This window comes from Vicugna pacos, chromosome 22, assembly GCF_048564905.1.
Source record: "Vicugna pacos chromosome 22, VicPac4, whole genome shotgun sequence".
Taxonomy (NCBI): Eukaryota; Metazoa; Chordata; class Mammalia; order Artiodactyla; family Camelidae; genus Vicugna; species Vicugna pacos.
Window position 1 is genome coordinate 13,247,253 of NC_133008.1, and position 18,520 is coordinate 13,265,772.

The window sequence follows — 18,520 nt, forward strand, 5'->3', positions numbered from 1 at the left end:
CCTGCATCCCTGAACCCCAGCGTTCGGCCCCTAAGGCACCCACATCATGGGGAATATTCTTGGGGGTGGCGTGAACAAGGTAGGTGGATTTGCATTGGGATAGGCTGCAGCCAGGTTTCCTAACATCGCTGGAGGCCCTGGGCTGCCTGCCTGCCCTCCTGACCATCCCCAGGGGCTCCCAGTCCAGCCCTGGGCCTCAGGGACTCAGCTGATGGAATTTGGCCACGAGGCTTGCTTGGGTTGTGGAATCATTTTTATTGTCAGTACAAAAGAGCAACACTTCGGAGATGATCAGCTAGGAAAAAAGACAGGTTGGTTGTATTAAAAAACATAAAATACAAAACTGTTAACCAAAAATAAAATAAAAGAATATTTAAAAGCATTCCTGTTAAGTGCTGGGACTTAGAAAATGAAACAAAAATACAGCTCCTTAGACCTAGGACACTGGGCTATAAAAAGATGTGCCCAGGATGCTGGGAGGAGGCATTCCTGTTGGTTCCTTGGTGTGCCTAAGCTTCCGGGTGGGGCGTGGTCACCCCGGCCTGGCGATGCTGGCTGGGTCTGTCCCCACGGACAGTTCTGGGGCCCAGATCAGCCCGTTTCCTCCGTCTGAGTGCAGGCAACTGATGGGTGGGCTCCCTGCTCTCTGAGGCATCAATGTCCTGCCGTGTCTCTCCTCTTCTGCAGACTCCCATCCCTGTCCCCAAGGGGCAGCCCTGGCCAGTAGCATCTCACAGGTCCGTGGACATTAGGTCGGAAGTCTGCTTGCCTTCTTCGGCAGGTTTGCTGGCCAGCTGCGTGGGAGAAGAGAAACCCGAGATGGGATGCTCGTGAGCACCAAGCCACTCACGAGGGCCCCAGAGCTAACCCCTCCCAAAGCCAGTGAGCCTGAGCTGACGGGACCAGAGAGGGGCTGTGCCGTGCAGTGGCTGGAGCACAGGCTTTGCTGTTTCGTGGACCGTGTGAACTTGGGCAAGTCTCTTACCTAATGCCGTGAGCCTGACAAAATCCTCACAGGGAGAGTGGGCGGTCAGATGGGATCGTGTCTGGGAAGGGCTTGGCGGGACGCCTGACCCAGTGCACGCCCACAGGGAAGCTGCCGTCCTCACAGCAGCTGAGCCCTGCTTTAGTAGCACCCCGAGGACAAGCGTGTCCACGGTGCCTTCATCTTGAGCAAAGACCAACAAGTAGCAATAGGACACGGGACTTGAAAAGGCAGGGCTTGGAAACTAACTTTTAAATAGTAGGATTTTGTAATAGCAGTTGAACAGGAAAGTTCCTCCAAAAGAATGAAAACAGCACTTTTAGCCGCCCAAGACAGTGGGCCGTGGTGGCTCTGTGACAGGAGCACCAAAGGGCGATTTACGCAAAGGACAGCTCCTGGCTCTGAGGTCCCAGGGGCCCTGCTCAGCCTCTGGCTCATTCCTGCAGCCCAGCTGGGCTCCGTCCTGCTCAGGGGAGCCACCTGGGGCCCAAGAGGAGAACTGCACCCTGGGCATTTCCAGCCAGAGTCCCCACCCGAGGGGGCCCTGCCCACGCCTCCCTGGGAGTGACCCCGTGTGACCACAGGCTTATACACACACACACCCCGTTCACATGCACCCCGTTCACATGCACCCCCATTTCCTCCTCTCTCCTTGTTGCCCTCTTCCCTTCCTCCCCCCACACCCCCTTCCTTCTGGGTCTGGGTGTGGGTCTGGGTGCTCACCATCGTCTTGAAGAACTGATTTACTTTCTTCCGCTTGAGCGTCTTCTTGTCGCCGTCGGACAGAGGGAGGAAGGTCTGGCTGAGGCGGGGCGACGAGTTGGCCTCATCCATCCCGGGCACGCCGGCCACCGAGAGCGTGAGGGCTGCAGGAGACGCAGGAGGGCGGGGAGCGGCCGTGAGCCGTGGGCGGAGAGGCGGTGCCGGGGGTCGGGAAGGGTGACTCGGGGACAGACAGGAGGCAGGCGGGGCCCAGAGACAGAACCCGGGAGAACAGGCCCTGGGGCTGGGCAGGAGGTGCGAGGCCGGCTTCCCCCCACGCTGGGGCTGTCCAGGCTGTCCGTCCACTCCGCCGAGGCCTGCCCAACCCGCAGACCGGGGCCGGCAACCTGGCCCGATCAAGGCCTCATCCAAGGGCTTCCAGGCTGGAAACAGGGGGCCGGGCGAGGACCCCCAGCACTGGGACCCTGCCTTCCTCTGCGTGGAGGCCTGCGTCACTCTGGACCTCAGGGTTTACTGGGAATCCATACATCACACCAGGTGGTCCTTAGTTAGCCAGGGCCTCCTGGGGACCAGAAGTCGGCCCCTGGCAAGTCTCTCAGCCCCGTGTTTCCTTTGGGGGCCTGGAACACTATTTTGAGCACTTACGACCCCCACCCCCACCTTATAGTTGCAGAGTGTTTGGTGCATAGATACTTCGTATTTCCCCCTCATTCACTGTCCAGGGAGGAGGCCAGCAGCGTGCAGATGCCCTTTGCTAATTCACAGAGGGGGTTCTAGAAACCTGACCGGGGACGCGGCCTGCCCAGGGGCGTTCAGTCTGGCACGTGGCAAGTCTCTGTGCCGGCCACTCTGTGCCGGGCTCTGTGCTAACTGCCTCTCCTTCTTTGTCTCACTGAAGCCTCAGCTCATGCCTATGAAGTGGCTCAGGTGATTAGCCCATTGTGTGGATGAGGAAACTGAGGCCCTGAGAATGTCAGTCCCCTGCCTGTCCTGGCTACTAAGTGGTGGAGGCCCCGGGAACCGTGCCCCGAAGCACTGCCCAGCCTCCCCAGGCAGGACACCCCCACGCGGCTCTGGTGTTTGACCTGGTACATGGCCATTTCACTCCTGTCCTTTCAGCAGACCTCACAGCACTCTTGAGGTCTGTGCTTTTACCCCTGTGTCCCCAGGGTCACAACCGAGGGTCAGGGAGGTGTGTGCGACTCCGAGCTGGGGGCCGTACGGGGCAGGCAGCACCAGGCAACACCATGGTTGGAGATGTTCCCCCCCGGGCCCCTGCCCTTGGGGAGGGCGGGACTCCAGGTTCTTGGTGTTGGAAGACAAGGAAGACACAGCTGGGACAGCTTCACCCACATAGGGGGTGGGTGTGGGGAGAGCTCAGAGAACAGGGTGGGGGGTGCTGTGAGCAACCCTCTTAACCCCAGTGTGCTTAGCCCACTTTGCTGTGTAGACACGGTTCTGGTCTATCCCCCACCCCGAGGCTGGTGGCCCCCACTACCTCTATAACCCCTGCTGGTGGTGGCGGGGTGCATACCTGGGATGGTGGGCATGGACTGGCTGGCGAAACTCATCTGACACAGGATGGATGCCCTGGGGGCGATGGCCACATGCTCCGAAAGGTTGGTGTCACTCATGAACTCATGCTTCCTGGAAAGCTGGATGAATATAACACACACACGCGTGTGCGCACACACACACACACACACACACACCCCACAGAGACTTAGCATGAGGTATTTCTGGGTTGTGCAAAGCCAGTGTTTAGGGCTTGACGTGGTTTCTATGGACCCAAGCCCAAGTTCATTTATTCTGTTTTGTGTCACACTCCATGCCAGTCTGCCATGTATGGTTGCACAGGTTGCATACTATACAACTCCAATGTGTGTGTCAAGGGGGAGGTCATTCACTTAGACTACTGTGTGAATGATACCCCCTAGAACTGTAAAATACAGTCTTATTTCCAGCCTTCTCTTCCTGGACTCTGAGGCCAACTGGGAAGTTTCTGGAAGATTCTTTCATCACTGGAAGACATCTCAGCTGGCCCCTTGCTCTCTCATCTGGCAGGACAGTAAATAATCTCTCCTCATCCCAGGCTCCTAGAATGCTTTCAACAATCCTCTCTTTCAGGGGGAAGCTAGGGTTGAACCCAGGACTGCCTGGCACCAAGTCTCATATCAAAGAGTTACTAGTTTATAAGATAAAAACTCTTAGAGTCAGGGCAGTGAGAATTTCATCTCTGCATCCCCAGCTGGGGGAGCTTAGGTTGGGGACAGAGAGCAGAGAGATAGAAACACCTGCTCCCCGCCCCAGGAGGGCTGTTCTCCCCTTCAGCCGGGGAGACAGGCGGCTTCTCCCCAGCCTCGCAGAGCCCTTTGTGATGGTAGAAAGGACACGGCGACAGCCCGGGTTCAGATCCTGGCTCTGTCACATCTGGGCTGCGTGGGCGCTGGCAAGCACTTCACCTCCCTGCCTCTCAGACGCCACCTCTGTAACCCCACCTCACTGTGAGAGTGAGGCTCGAGCGGGACCACATCTGAGCCCCCAGTACCCTGCCGGGCGTGCATGGAGATTTGCCAATGGCTCACTGGAGAGGCATCCGGCCTCGGAGGCTCACCCGCTTCAGGCCCGACTCTGCTGCGGCCTTCTCGTCCGCAAACACCACGCTGCTTCTCTTGGCCCTCTTCTTGGACCTCCGTAGCTTGACCTCTGGCAGGGTGCTCCCCGGGGAGATCGGCTCCTCCTGCTCCGCTTTTGGAGTCCTGGGAGGCACTAGTTCCAGGTCGAAGCTGAATGGCAGTGGAGATAGCAATAGAAACTGCAGTTAGAGCTTCAGTGGAACTGTCCTGCAGGGACCCAGGCTGACTGAGCCGTCACAACAGGGTCCGGGGGTAGGTCAAGGTCAGCTCTCCTGGCAGAGTTTGGAGAGACACTTGCGTAATTGGCAAACATTCAAAGTGCAGGTTAAAATAAAACTGAAGGCAATGAGCCATCAATTTTTGGTGATGAGGAGAGAAAATGGGCTAAACCTATGGATCTGAATTCAACTCTGTGTCACTTTTTAGGTGAAATACTTTGGGCAAATCACTCAGCCTCTCTGAGCCATGATTTCCTTCTCAGTAAGTGGGGGTGTTTGCAGTGACCCTGCAGAGTGGCCATGAGATGAGGTCGAGGACCCTTTGCACATTCTTGACCTGGGGAGAGTGCTCGATTCACAGTGTGTTATTACAGTAGTTGAGTTGGGCAGGGCAGAGCAGAGGGCTCCAGGAAGGTGGAAAGGGGAAGCTTTTCTTGGGGTGAAAAGGAGAACCCCAACAGAGGTACAGGTAGGTACAGGGGGAGGAGCTCTGGGGTGGGGAGTTGGGAGGCACGGAGCCCCAGCAGAGATGAGAAGATGAGTGGGTCAGGCTGGCTGATGGAGATCGCTGGACTGGGAGTCTGCGGGCTGCAGTGAGTCCTGCTGGGTCCTCAGGAAAAGCCACTGAATCTCTCTGGGCTTCGACTGGTCCCCTAACAGTGGCTCCAAGCCCCATAGGGTAGTTTTGAGGGTTCTCATGAGGCCCCAGGTGGGGGAAGGCTTTGAAAAAGAAGGGCAGGAGGTGGCAGAAGGGCAGCCCTGGGGACAGAAGGGGGAGACTCGGGGAGGCTTTGCTGGGGACTGGGAGGGGGCAGTGGGCAGGGGCTGCCTGGGGCAGGGACTGACCTCTCGGAGGCGGACTTGCTGGGCGTGCTGCAGTCGGAGTTCATGGAAGCCATGGAGATGATGGACATCTGCCTGTAGGAGCGCAGCATGGACCGGGGGCGGCCCACCCGCCTGTCCTCGAAGTCGGGCTGCGGGCAGGAGAGCAGGGTGGTTAGCAGCCAGGCCTGAGGTCGGGTGGAGGCCAGGGGCATGTGGCCTCCACCTTCCTGCTGCCTTCCTGGTCCACCTGGCCAGGCGGAGCTGGGGGACAGAGCAGGACATCAGGACAAAAACGTCCTGGCCAGCTGAGGCTAAGGGGTTTAATAAAGAATCTGTCAGGCCTTTATTCCTGGTTCCTGGGAGGTGATGTCTAAATCCTTGCAATTTCCCCACTGATAGGAGTGACTTTGTTTTTCATAGTGGCTCCTTTATGCCGATGAGAAGATTCAGGATGGGAGCTGGCCAGAAAGCCCAGCCTTGTGATTACAGGGCTGGGACTCTGAGCCAGACAGAATCAGCTCAGCCTCCGGGGAGAGAAGTGGGGCTGGACATTCATTTCAGTCACACGGCCAGTGATTCGTTCCGTCATGCCTATGTAATGAAACCCCAATAAAAACTCCAGACCTTAGGCTAAGGTGAGCTTTCCTGGTTGGTAATCGCACATGGACGTACGGGTAGGGCAGACAAGGTGATGGGTCCTGATTACTCAGGAGCTGTGCATTTGGGAGCCTCCCAGATCTCACCCTATACATCTCTTAGTTTGGCTGATCCTGATTTGTTTCCTGTATAATAAAACTGTACCCATAAGGACAGCTGTCCCTCAGTTTCCACGGGGAAATCCATTCCATGACGCCCAGGATACCAGAATCCATGGATGCTCAAGTCCCTTGTATATTTGCCTGTAACCTATGCACATCCCCTCGTATACTTGAAGTCATCTCTAGATTACTTATAACGCCTAAAACTATGTGAACGTTGTAGATACAACATAATGTGAGGTAAACAGATGCCAGCACAGCAAATTCAAGTTTTGCTTTTTTCCTGGATTTTTTTTTCCCGAAGTATTTTCGATCCTCGGTTGGTCAAATCTTCAAATAGTGAATCCACAGATACCGAGGGAGGGCCGACTTCTTGAGTTCTGTGAAATGGTCAGACTGGAAGAGGGGGTGGGAATCTCCAAATGTGTAACCAGTTGGTCAGAGGTGCAGGTGGCCTGGGAACCCTGGCGTCTGAAGGGAGGAGAGTCTTGTGGAGGCCTCTGTCCTTAACCTATGCAATGTGACCCAGCTCTGGGTAGTGACCATCAGAATCACATTGGGATGTCATGCAGGGAGTAACTTGTCTCATGGAAAAGCTCTTAGACCAGAAGACGAGAGACCCAAGTTCACCTCCACGCTCCTCCAGTAACTCACTTCCCGTCTCTGGACCTCGATTTTCCCATCTGTAAAGTCAGAGGATTGGGCCAGGTGGCCTCTGAGGGATCACACAGTCTTGACATTTTTTAACTCCACTGTCTGGGGAAGAGGATAAAGAATATGTCCTGTGAGCACCAGGCCAACAGCCTTTTGAGGCCACGGAGTTTATTAGTGGCCAACAGAGCCAGGTGCAAATTCCGACCGCATGCACTTGTTCCGTAGCCTTTGGCAAGTCACTTAGCACCCTGGAATCTCCAGAAGAGATACGAGGGGTTAAAAACCATTCCCAGGCTTGTTGTGAAACTAAAAGACCTAAGTGCTTAGATCAGATTGGCACATAGTAGGTGCTTCACGGTGCCTTGAGTGCTAAGGGTTCCATCTGTAGCTGGTGTTTATCTGGGGTGACTTCTGAGGGACCAAGTTTACAGAAAGGGTCTCTGGGTTGAGCCTAGCTCTGCTGGCCCTCAGGCCCATCTCTTCGAGGGCAGATTCCTTTGCTCTGGTCTCATGGTCCTCTCTGCCCCACCCCACCCATGTCACCCCTCCCGGCCATGGGGACCACCCGTACCATCTCTCTGACACCGTACTCCTTCTCCACCTTCACTTTTAGGTTCTTGAAACATTCCTCCATCCGGTCATGGAAGGGCCGCAGATTTTCTGACACCCTTTTCTCATGGATCTTAATCCCAGCTCCCAGGAAGGGGATCTGGAGAGAAAGGTGGTAAACGATGAGCCAGAGGCTGGCTACCTGGCCTCTGTGAACAGACCACCAAGGATCACCAGGCATTGAAGAAAATTCTCCAGTATAAAAGACAGAGAGCAGAACCAACAGATAGGGAAAAAAAGCAAAAAGGGAGGAAGGAAGAAAAGAATGAATGGACTGAGCTAGAAGAAACAGAGTACGAAAAGAGCCTAAGAAAGCACTATTTTAAAAAAATTAATATATAGAAACAGAAAAGATTTTTTATCCAAGACAAAGATTTTATTTAACAAAGAAAGGATAATGGAAATGCTACATATAAAAACTCTATTAGCAGTTGATATAATTTTATCTGTAGAACACCCAAAAGAAAGTGTAAAGAATTTGACTTATAAAGTGAATTTGATAAGTGAGGTTACTGGATACAAGATAAATATACCAAAAAAATTGTGATTATATTGACAGAAAGAAAAATTTTAAAAACAATACCACTTATAATAGAATTGAAACCATCAAATACCTAAAAACAAATCTAATACAGTATGTGGAAGACCTTTACAATGAAAACTACAAAACTTTGCTGAGTGAAATGAAAGAACTAAATAAAAGGAGAGAGATTCCATGTTCATGTGTTAGAAGATTCGACATCATTAAGACAGCAACTCTTCCCAAATTAACCTACATATTTAATACATCCCTAATCAAAATCTCAATGTGTTTTGAAGGGTGTGTGAAAACTGGCAAGCTGATTTAAAGATTTATATGGAAATACAAAGGATTGGAAGAACTAAGATAAATCTGAAAAAAAAAATTGCAGAACTCTCATTACCAGCTCTCAAGACTTACTGTAAAGCTAGAGTAACTAAGACAGGATGGTACTGGTACAAGCATGGTCAGACAGACCAATGGGATAGAATAGAAATTCCAGAAACAGACTGACACATATGTGATCACCTTATGTCAAAGCTGGGGAAAATAACAGCCTTTTCAACAAATTCCAACAATGCTGGAATAATTAGAAATCTGTATAGGAAAAAAACTGATCGTGGGGGAGGGCATAGCTCAGTGGTAGAGCACGTGTTTAGCACACACAAGGTCCTGGGTTCAATCCCCAGTACCTCCATTAAAAATAAATGAATAAATAACCTAATTATTCTCCCCACCCCCAAAAAAGAAAAATTTATCCTTTACTTCACGTCAGTCAAAATGGAGCATATACTTAAGTGTATGGGATAAAACAATAAAATGTAAGAGAGTATCGTTATGATCTTGGGGTAGCCAGAGATTTCTTAAAGCAGACACAACAATGGTAATCATTAAAAAATGGATAAATTGAACCTCATCAACATTATAAACTTCCATTCTCCAAAATACACCATTAAGAAAGTAAACAGACAAGCCACAGACCGAGTGAAGACATTTGCAATACATATATTTGATGAAGGATTCATATCTAGAATATATATATATAGATGCCTATGAATTATTAATAAAAAGACAATTCGGTTAATAACATAAAAGATTTGAACAAACATTTCACAGAAAGGTTATTCAATTAGCCAATAAACACATGAAAAGGCAACGAACACCCTTGCTCAGGAAGGAAAAGCAAATTTAAATTACACTGAGGTACCACCCCACAAGCACTGGAAAGACTAAAAGGAAAGACTCGCACTGTCATGTGTTAGTGAGGATGTGGAGCGACTCAGGCTCACAGAAGTTGCTGATGGGAGTGTAAACTGGCTCACCCACTTTGGAAAACTGCTTCTTGGTCTCCAGGAAAAGGCTAAAGAGGCCATGTGTGACCCAGGCGGACAGTGAGGGCATTGAGTGCTCATGTCCATCGAAAGACATAAGTAAGAATGCTCGGACAGCTTTTTTCATACCATCTCGAACCTGAAAACCACCCACCATCAACAGGAGAATGGATACATAAATTGGTGTTATTGGTAGACTGTACTGTCACACAACGAGTAACACTTGGGAACAAAAAAGAACTTCCCTTACATGTACGCAACAACCTGGATAAATCCCAAGGCGTTATGTTGAACAGAAGCCAGGCACCCAGCGGTACATACTGTACGTCACATCTAATGCCTGTGACCTGTTAGGGCTCCCTGGGGCACCCCAGAAATATTGGAGGGAGGAAACCAGTCAAAGCTGGGTCTTCCTGCTCCCCAAGCTTGCGGGGGCGGGGCACGATCATTATCTGAGTATTAACAGGTGTGATGACTTCGGAAGGCTGGGGCCCTCGGGGATGTCTGGGTTTCACAGGTGGCTCAAGGTAAGAAGGGAGAGAAAATTCCAGACACACAAAATGCATTCAGGAGAATGTGTCTGTGCAGGGCTTGGTGCTCAGTGTTTCATTTTTAAGGCCTCACTTTGCATAAATCGGCAGAGGCAGAGAAGGACCTGAATTAGGAATCCTTATTTTAAGAAAAGAGGCTGCACCCGGTGCTTCTCATTCTCTGATTTCCCTAGAGTAACAAGAACTCCGGACCACAGTAGTGTGCTTTTCTCTGCACTGTGACCGGCAGCTGCAGGGCTGCCCTCTGCTCAGGGCTCACCTCCCTCCAGCCCCCTCCGGAGCCCCCCCTAGGTGCTGGTGGTCGTGGAGAGCAGGGATACGTCTGAGGAGGGGTGGCTGCAGGCCTGGATGGGGAGCCTGGTCCTCCAGGTGCCTCTAGGGGAAGGAGGGGGTCTGCTGGGTTGTTCCTTCTCCAGGCAGTGGGAGAGAGCAGGAGAGAGATGGAGGGAGAGAAAACACAGGAGACGGGGCCAGAGAGAGAAGCGGCCAAGGAGGGAGGGCAGTGGAGAGAGAAGAGGGAGGGAAGGGAGCCAGGAGAGAGGTGTGAGGGGGCGGCGGCAGAGCGAGGCAGCAGTCGGAGAGGGGAGGGGGAGAAGCAAAGGACTTCAAAGAGGAGAAAGACAGAGACAGATGCCCAGAAAGAGTCAGAGAGAAGGAGCAGGGAAGGAAGGCACGGGGGCCAGGAGCGGGGGCATGCAGGGAAGACCAGCAGACAGCGGGAGAGAGCAGGGAGCTGGGAGGACGGTCCTTCCAAGGCGCCGGCTCAGCTCCAGCCGGGAGAGCAGAGCAGTTCCTGCCGGCCACCGCCTCCGCCACCACAGGCCCTTAGACCCCAAACCCACCAAACCACGGCCTCGATTATTTTCAAAACCTGATATCCATCTGAGCATTATCTGCAACAAACTGGGTCAGCCTTACAAGGAGGAGAGGTGGGGGTGGGGGCCGAATTCTCCTAGTATCTGATTGGCGGGTGCCGGGTGTGGGGGCAGGTGATGGTAGGTGTGTGGGAGCCCGGCTTGCATTTCAGTCCCACTGGGGGAAGCCACCTCCTGAATTCTACAACTGGTACAGCCTGTCTTTGCAACGCACAGCACAGCACAGCACAGCATCGCTGCCCTGCCCGGCCCCAACCTGTGCAGCACCCCGAGGGGGCCGTGCCCCAAATTCTGGTTCCAGGATGTGCCTGCCCAGGTGAAGAGAGAGTCAGAAGAAAGGGCAAAAGCCAAAGGGCAGGAGAATAGGTGAAACTCGGCCACACCAGCCAGAGGCTAGCAGAGGGCGCTTGAGCCAGGGCCGGGGAAGGAGGGAGGCAGGGCTGGCTCTGCCCAGTCCGGCTCTTCTTTACCTGCCACGCAATCAGGTCCTTGAGGCGGCTCAGCTTGTCCTGGTCCTCGGGGTGGTCCCTGCTGTACTCCTCAGTGAAGAAGGCCTAGGAGGACAGACAGTTCCTTTGGGGGCACCCCACAACCCATCTCTCTGGCACTGGGAGAGGATTCCATTTGCAAGGGCCAGGAAAGAGGCCATTCCTGTTTGGATGGGGCCACAGTCAGGCACCTGTAGAGCCTCAAATCAGTCCCCACTGGGGACCGGACACAACCTCCAGGGAAGTAGCACTTAAAGTGTGGTCTCTGGACTGGCAGCCGCAGCAGGCATCGTTGGAAACCTGGCAGAGAAGAACGCTCTTGGGCCCCACCCAGACCCACAGAATCAGAATCTCTGGGCTGGGGGTGGGGTGGGGGCGGCTGTGTGTTAAGAGCCCTGGAGGGGATTCTGCTGCACATTCAGGGCATTGTCCCCGGGGAAAACTCAGTGAGGAACTTCCCCCGGTGGGCTCTCCTGCCCACCTCCCTGCCTCCCTCATTGTGTGTGGCCTCGGCAGCCCCAGCTCTTTCTGGGGCCCATGCTCTCAGTATGTACGCACGTACATACAGACATATCTTATCCAACTCTCAAGGCTGAACAAAGGTTACCAGTGATGACTATCTGGGGTATCCAAGGGTACCTGGAAGGACTGACTGGGTGACTAGAATTACTGCCCCTGAATTATACTATTGTGTTGTATTCTTAGTTTTACATCAATGGATGATGTAGGGAAGATAATAAGGAATTCATCATGAGGTTTATAAGAATGATGAGTCCATTTTTTTCAAAATCTCAATGTCCCATTAATGCATGGCCTGGGAGAAAACCAAATGAAAACTTTCTGTTCTACTTCAGTGTTGGAAAAGGCTAAGTCCCCTCACCAAAAGAAATTATTATTTACCCCTAAGTGAAAAATGATGGCCTTTCCCTTTTTGCCATGGACACCAGGAGGCTCAAAAATGAAATCTGTGCCTGAAATGTGTGGGGATTTCAGGAGGGCTTCTATAACTTGGATATCTAGATTATAACTCCTCCTTTGGAGTTGATCTCTTATCCCTTCTATATGTTCACAGATTCTGGGTTTCATTTCTTCTCATTTATAGACAGCATTTGTACCATCCATAGAAAAGATGTCTTCACATGGGTGGCACATGCCTTACTTCGTGGCTCTTGACTTTAATGGTCTGTCTCCTGGTCATCCCAGAGCCTTTCCTTGCCAGAGGCACCTGGATGTGCCCAGTGGGACAACGGGCCTTTAGGACCCCTGCTCCTTCCTGCCACAGCACAGAGCATGGCACTGAGGGTGCGGAGGAAGCGAGAGTGAGGCTACAGAAACTCTGGAAGGTGTATGAGGTCCAAGCAAGCTGATGCGTCCCTCTGAGGGACAAACACCCGCAGTAAGACGTGTGGCCTGCGGCGGTATCCGCCCCGGGCCTTCCTGCCCCTGCTCTGCCCTCACCAGGGCCTCACCTTCTCGTACTTGGCGAACCCTCCCATGACAGCAGGGTCCACGATCCCGTTCAGGAGCATGGAGAGCGGGTTGATGGGGAGGCTCTCGTCACTCTGGTACTGGTTTATCATCACCAGGATCTTCTCGTTGGCCGCGGACATGGTTTCGATGGCATTCTCCAGGGGGCTGATTGTGCTCTGTTGGAAAACGAGATCACCAAGGAGAGAGGGCCTTAGCAGGTTGCTTCAAAAACAGATGTAATTATTGGTACTGATTTCACTTGGGGTTGGAATTCAAAAGAGGCAAAGCTCCCCTCGGGGCTGTAGCAGGCTCTTGTAACGAGAGAGCCCAGGGGGGCCATCTGCTGTCTGGGGAGAAACAGGCTGAATTTGTGCTTAGTGAGAAAGAGGTGTCCCTGGGGAGACGGGCCAGACATGTCAGGGACTTGAGGGGTCTCAGAGGCTGTGCACCTACTATGTGTGAACACTTAGCCGGACGGATTAGAGCAGCGGGTGGTATGATCACCCAGCCTGGCCCTGAGTAGGTCCTAAGATGAAGTGCTGGTAGCCAGGTCCCCTTGCAATCAAGTGGTCCTTCGTACTCCGCAAAGGCATTTCCCCACATTACCCTTTTCAGTCCTCTTAGGAATCCTTTGGGCAGCATAAAATAGGCATATTATTACAACTTACTTCTGCCACTGATCACTTGGGCAGTTCAGGTCCCATCTTTGGGCTTCAGTCTTCTCATATGCAAAATAATTCAACTGGGTGAGAACTAGGAATGGGGTGCACACTGGAGATCTGTGGGCCAAGCTGGATTTTACCCAGCACGTGAGTTCTAATTTATTGTTACTACTATTATTATTAATTCAACTGGAGGGAGCTTCCCACAGCTTCCACCACTCCCCGTTGTCTTAAGGTGACAGTTTCCCATATTTATGTTATCTTCCTGGGCTCTGGAGGTACTTGGATTTGTAGCTCTTGGACTAAATGACCTCCAGAGTGTCTTTCGGCTCTGAAATTCCATCGTATTTCAATCTCTGTTTTACAGATTAGAAGACTAAGGCCAGAGATACACTGTGTTTATCCAACATCACCTAACTCCTTGCTTTGGGTCTCTGACCTCCCTCCCCCAGCTCAGGGCTTCTTGTAAAGCTTACATATTCTTGGGGCCGAGAACAAGGAAATACCCCCCACCTCCAGCAGAACTTACACTTGAATCCCATCAGAAAACACCTCTCTGTACAAACAGTCCTGTAGTCATGACAGTTCATGAAAGAAACAAGAAGGGCAAGACACAATTTCTATAACACAAAAGCAACTGCTTATGGGTTTTGCCTATTAATTGAGTGACTGCTTGATGGATTCACTTCATTAATAACTATTCTTGAGCGTCAGTTATGTGCCAGGGACTATGCTTTGCACTCAGAGGTGTGGCAGGGAACAAAGCAGGCAAAAATCTGTCTTCCTGGAGCTCACAGTCTAGAGGAGCTTATATCCTAATGTCACTAGATTTAAAATTCTAGATATTAAAAATAAACACACAGGCAAATGATGTGATCTGTTAGGAGGTTATCGGTGCTTTGAGGAGAAATACCGTGGTGGTGGCGGTGGGGGATGGGAACTGCAGGGAGTGCAGGCAGGGATCCCCTCAGTTTGCCTACAGTCCCGTGGGGACAGCGGAAGGAGCAGGGGCACCTTACTGAGCATCACCAGAGGACAGGACACAGCCAGGGCCAATGGGTAGCGACCACAGATTAGCAGGAAGTTTCTGTTCCTCATTTCAAAAATGGGATCCATAATACTGTGTAATTCACAGGGCTTTGCGGGATTAAATAAGATAATGCCATCAAGCCCTTGACACAGCGTCTGGGACACTTGTCAAAGCCTATTGTGCACTGATGTGTCCCATGAATAAGGGCATGAATGGTTTCTTCCTCTCCAAGGCACTACTTACTGGGGTGGGCTGGGGACACAATGAGGAAAACGGAGAGAGTGAGTCCATCCGGGTGTCTGATACGGGAGGTTAAAGTCAAACCTCGCCTCTTTTATTAAACTTGAACAACCCACTGACTCTGTACCTCGGCTCCTTCATCTGTAAGATGGGAAAATAAGAACATCTACCTTGCCGCGTTGTTGAGGGGTTTAAATGAGGTCATGCATAAGAACAGTTTAGCACATGCTCAGTAATGTCTGTTGATGTCATCATCATCATTAGGATATTTCCCCTCAGGTCTAGGCCACCTCTGTGAAAAGGAGATTGGAGGACCACCGTGCTGCTGGGGGGCCTTCAGGGCGGGAGAGGGCAGTCTCAATGCTGATCATCAAAGATGTCTGTCAGACCATGTCCCTCCTCTGCTCGTGGCTCCAGTTCACCTAGTGGAAAAGCCCAAGCCTGTCTGGTGCCTGCAGAGTCCTCCCTGATCTGCTGTCAGACAACTGCCACTCCCCCCTCACTCGTTCTGATTCAGCCACAAGCATGTTTTGTCCCAGGGCCTTTGCACCTGCTGTTCCCTCTGCTAGAACACCCTTCTCTTCAATGTCTGCATGGACCACCCCCCTCACTTTCTCTAGGTCTTTGCTCAAAAGCCATTTAGCTGGGAGGCTTTCTCTGACCACTTTGCTTAAAATAACCCCTCCTTCATCACCTTTCTCTTTCATTTTTCTCCACAGTGGTTCTCTCCACCTGGCATAATATATATTTATTTTGACTTTTTAGTATGTCTTCTCCACTAGAATATAAGCTTCATCGCAAAATCTCCAGGTGCTTGGCATGTGTTAGAAACTCATTAAACACTGGTTGACTGAGTAAGTGAATAAGGTATCTTGAATATGTCCCTGCTTCTCAGGTTTCCTCACAATCACCCTGGCTTTCCCTTTGCATCCTGGGAACTGCAAGACCCTTAGCTGTTTGAGACCCTGAAGTGTGTTGAGAAGCAAAATACACGCTATCTGCACAAGAGTTCAAACATTTGTGTACTAGCCAGAGCTTTGCCTCTGTGTGATTTCCCTTCCCTAGCCTCAGTTTATCCAACTATCAAATGGGTTCATAGTAAGATTCTGCAGAGGGGCCTCAAAGGGCTGCTGGGTTGGGAGGATATAAGAGGGTGATTGTGTCAATGGAATTCCAGACCCTCTGCCTCCCCTTCTGCATCCAAACACAGAAGAGCCCCATCCATCAGCTTTATTACTGGGTTCTATGGTACCTTTCATTTGCAGAGAAAAAAAATGTTATCTGATGCTGAAAAAAAAATATGAAAGCAGGTAAACTGGATGCTGCCTCAGGTCCCTTCCTGCATTGGAATTCCTGAACTCCCACAGTGGCTTTGAACAAAAGCGTGTCCCTATTTCCAGTCACAGGAGCCTCCTGAGGCTGGCTCTGGCCTGAAGGCCCGCAGACTCACCTGGGACATGTGGACCACCTCGAACCAGCGCAGGATGCCCGGAAGCTTGTACGCGGTGACGAAGGAGGTTCTCTCGATCCACATCGACTGTCCAGTGGCAGGGGCGGCAAGGGCAAGAGAGCAACACACTTATGAAACCTGGCTATCAGAGTCTGGCGGGAACCCAGCCAGGCCCCCAGGCCTCCTATCTGCCCGGAATCAGAATAAATACTACAAGACCCAGAAACACACTCCCACCTTATCGTTAAGAATTCTTTCTCAAAGTGAAATTTAAGTTTTCCCTGGATTTAGGTCCAGTAAGTTTTAACCTGGTCTCTGAACAGGCAGAATTTTTAGGCAATATTGAATGCATCCACCTGCATTCTCTGGGGGCAGGAGGGGTCCACAGTGTTCGTTAGATTCTTAAAGGGGCAGTGAGTCCCCAGATATGAAGAATCACCGTCTAGGGCAAGGAGCTGAGAGAGACTTGGAGCCACCTCCTCGTGCCAGCCTTGGCCTTTGGGAATAGAAGACAGGTCCTGGCTGGGAAACACACAGGGGACACAGGGGACTGGAAGCCTTGTGGCTTCTTCTTTCCTGCAAGGTTTGACTTCATCAACGCCCCTGCTTAGCCTGAGGGGCCCTACCTTCTGGAAATGCCTGAATGCCCTGTGGTTGAAAAGTGCATCTCACCCCAGGCCCGGGTTGGGCTACATCTTGAGAGTGGAGAGGCTCCAGAAATGAGATAACAAACACAGCGGAAGAGACGGGAGAACAGGTGTCACTGGACCGATGGGAAGCAGCATTCCTCCCTTTGACTTTGCAGCAGATGCCCTCCCCTTCTGATCCTGGCAGTGCACGCACTGGTAGAGGAGGCCCAGGGGAGTGATCAAGGCATCTGAAGGGTGGGGGAGATACTTACGGCGAACTCATTCTCAGGGTCGACCGTCCCCCTGCGCACCGGCCGGGAGTAGTGGAACTTCTGTACATAGTTGGATTTGTAAAAGCTGCAAGACAGGTAGCGGCCTGAGGCTCCTGACAGCGAAGCCTGACCTGGCCCCGTACTGCCCAGGGAGGCCCACTGCAGTAAACTCCAGCTCTGGCAGAGCCCTTGCTGTAGCATTTAAAATCAGGCTTCCCTTGCAAGATGATTTAGAGGCCGGCCAGCCTTACGCCCTCGTGTGAACATAGCACCCCACAGAGTACTGAAAAAGTTGGAAGTCTGCCATCAGTGCACCTAGTGATCTTGTGATCTCAGTGCACCTAGTGATCTTGTGATCTCAGTGAAGGATCGAGATACATCTAAGGTCCCAGCCTAACGTCCTGGGGGATCTTCCAAGGATTCTTTAGGGGTCCCAGCCACCCCTTAAGTCACTCTTCCTTAATCTCTAAGGGGGGGGTTCCTCAGGGTCAGCAGGGAACGGTGCTAGCTGTGCGGTTGTTATGCCCTGCCCAAGGGTGCCTGGACCAGAGGGCGACGGAAGGCTGAGATCCAAGCTGAGCTACGTCTGCTCAGCCTCCTGCACTAGTGCGAGGCAGCCTCTCCCTGAAGGATCAGGCCATGCTTCTCACAAAGAAGCACCTGCTTCTGACAGGTCCTTCCAGAGGAGAGGCCTTTTCCTAAGGCATGCACGGTGCTAAACTGGGCACCTAGACCCGAGGGGGGTGAGCCGGACAGCTTGGAGCGGGGAAGCCTGGCGCCTTGCAGATCCCAAGGACCCCCTGCTTCGTTGCCTCATCATCGACCTTGCGGGCTGGTATTAAACAGATCAACACCTGCCTTCATGCCGCTCCCTCTAATGCCCCCCACTTTTGAAAATCATTATCTGAACAGATCCACTGTCAACACACAGCCCTGTCAAATGCCAAAAATATGCCCCTTGGAGAACGTGCTCAGCATGAGCACCATCCCCCGTCCTCCACCCTCCCCATCACCTGTCCGCCCACCCCCTTTGGCTGTGGATTCCTTGGAGTCACTCTGGGATCAGTCTGAGTGACAGGCTCTCCATGTCCAGTTCAGCGAATCTCACTGCTGCTTCCTGAGGACTCGCTGTGCCGCAAGGTGAGCCTCGTTCCTCTCTGCCGTCTCTGGTGTCAGCCTTTTAGGGCAGAGTCCAGAGGGCTGACGGGGTGATGCTTCTCCCAAGAGGAAAGGGAGAGCAGGCTGGCTCGGATAGAGAAGAAACTAGAAGGCACCAGGGCCTGTCCTGCCACCCGCTCAGCTTGGTGGGCCCATGGGAATCTTCCTCCCCACCCTCCTTCCCCTGGGCTGGGCGTCTTACTTTATAATCTGGTCAGGCACTGGCTTGTTCTTGAACCTCGGGTGTTCATCCAGGACGGGCTGGACAGTGAAACACTGGATGTCTGCGATCCCTGCCGTTAAGAACTCACAACGTGTCAGTCGGCAGTTCCAAGCACAGACGGTCCCAGCTGAGACCTCCCAGGACAGTCCCTCATAGGGCCAAGTTTTTAACCTCAGGGTGCTTGCTGGCTGACCAGTCAGCAGTCACTTTGGT

General features: G+C 52.1%; 1 protein-coding gene across 1 annotated transcript in view; it reads right to left on the reverse strand.

Moving 5' to 3' along the window:
- Positions 1-235: 235 nt before the first annotated feature.
- Positions 236-18,520, reverse strand: part of DOCK2 (dedicator of cytokinesis 2) — a 371,024-nt gene continuing 352,739 nt past the window's right edge. The window contains exons 42-52 of the mRNA XM_072947252.1: positions 18,287-18,368; positions 16,927-17,011; positions 16,026-16,112; positions 12,643-12,819; positions 11,156-11,239; positions 7,371-7,508; positions 5,409-5,536; positions 4,323-4,494; positions 3,243-3,363; positions 1,709-1,851; positions 236-794 (exon numbers count right to left, since the gene is read on the reverse strand). Coding sequence (XP_072803353.1) covers positions 732-794; positions 1,709-1,851; positions 3,243-3,363; positions 4,323-4,494; positions 5,409-5,536; positions 7,371-7,508; positions 11,156-11,239; positions 12,643-12,819; positions 16,026-16,112; positions 16,927-17,011; positions 18,287-18,368 — 1,280 coding nt within the window. The 3' untranslated portion in view covers positions 236-731. The remainder of the gene's footprint in view (positions 795-1,708; positions 1,852-3,242; positions 3,364-4,322; positions 4,495-5,408; positions 5,537-7,370; positions 7,509-11,155; positions 11,240-12,642; positions 12,820-16,025; positions 16,113-16,926; positions 17,012-18,286; positions 18,369-18,520) is intronic.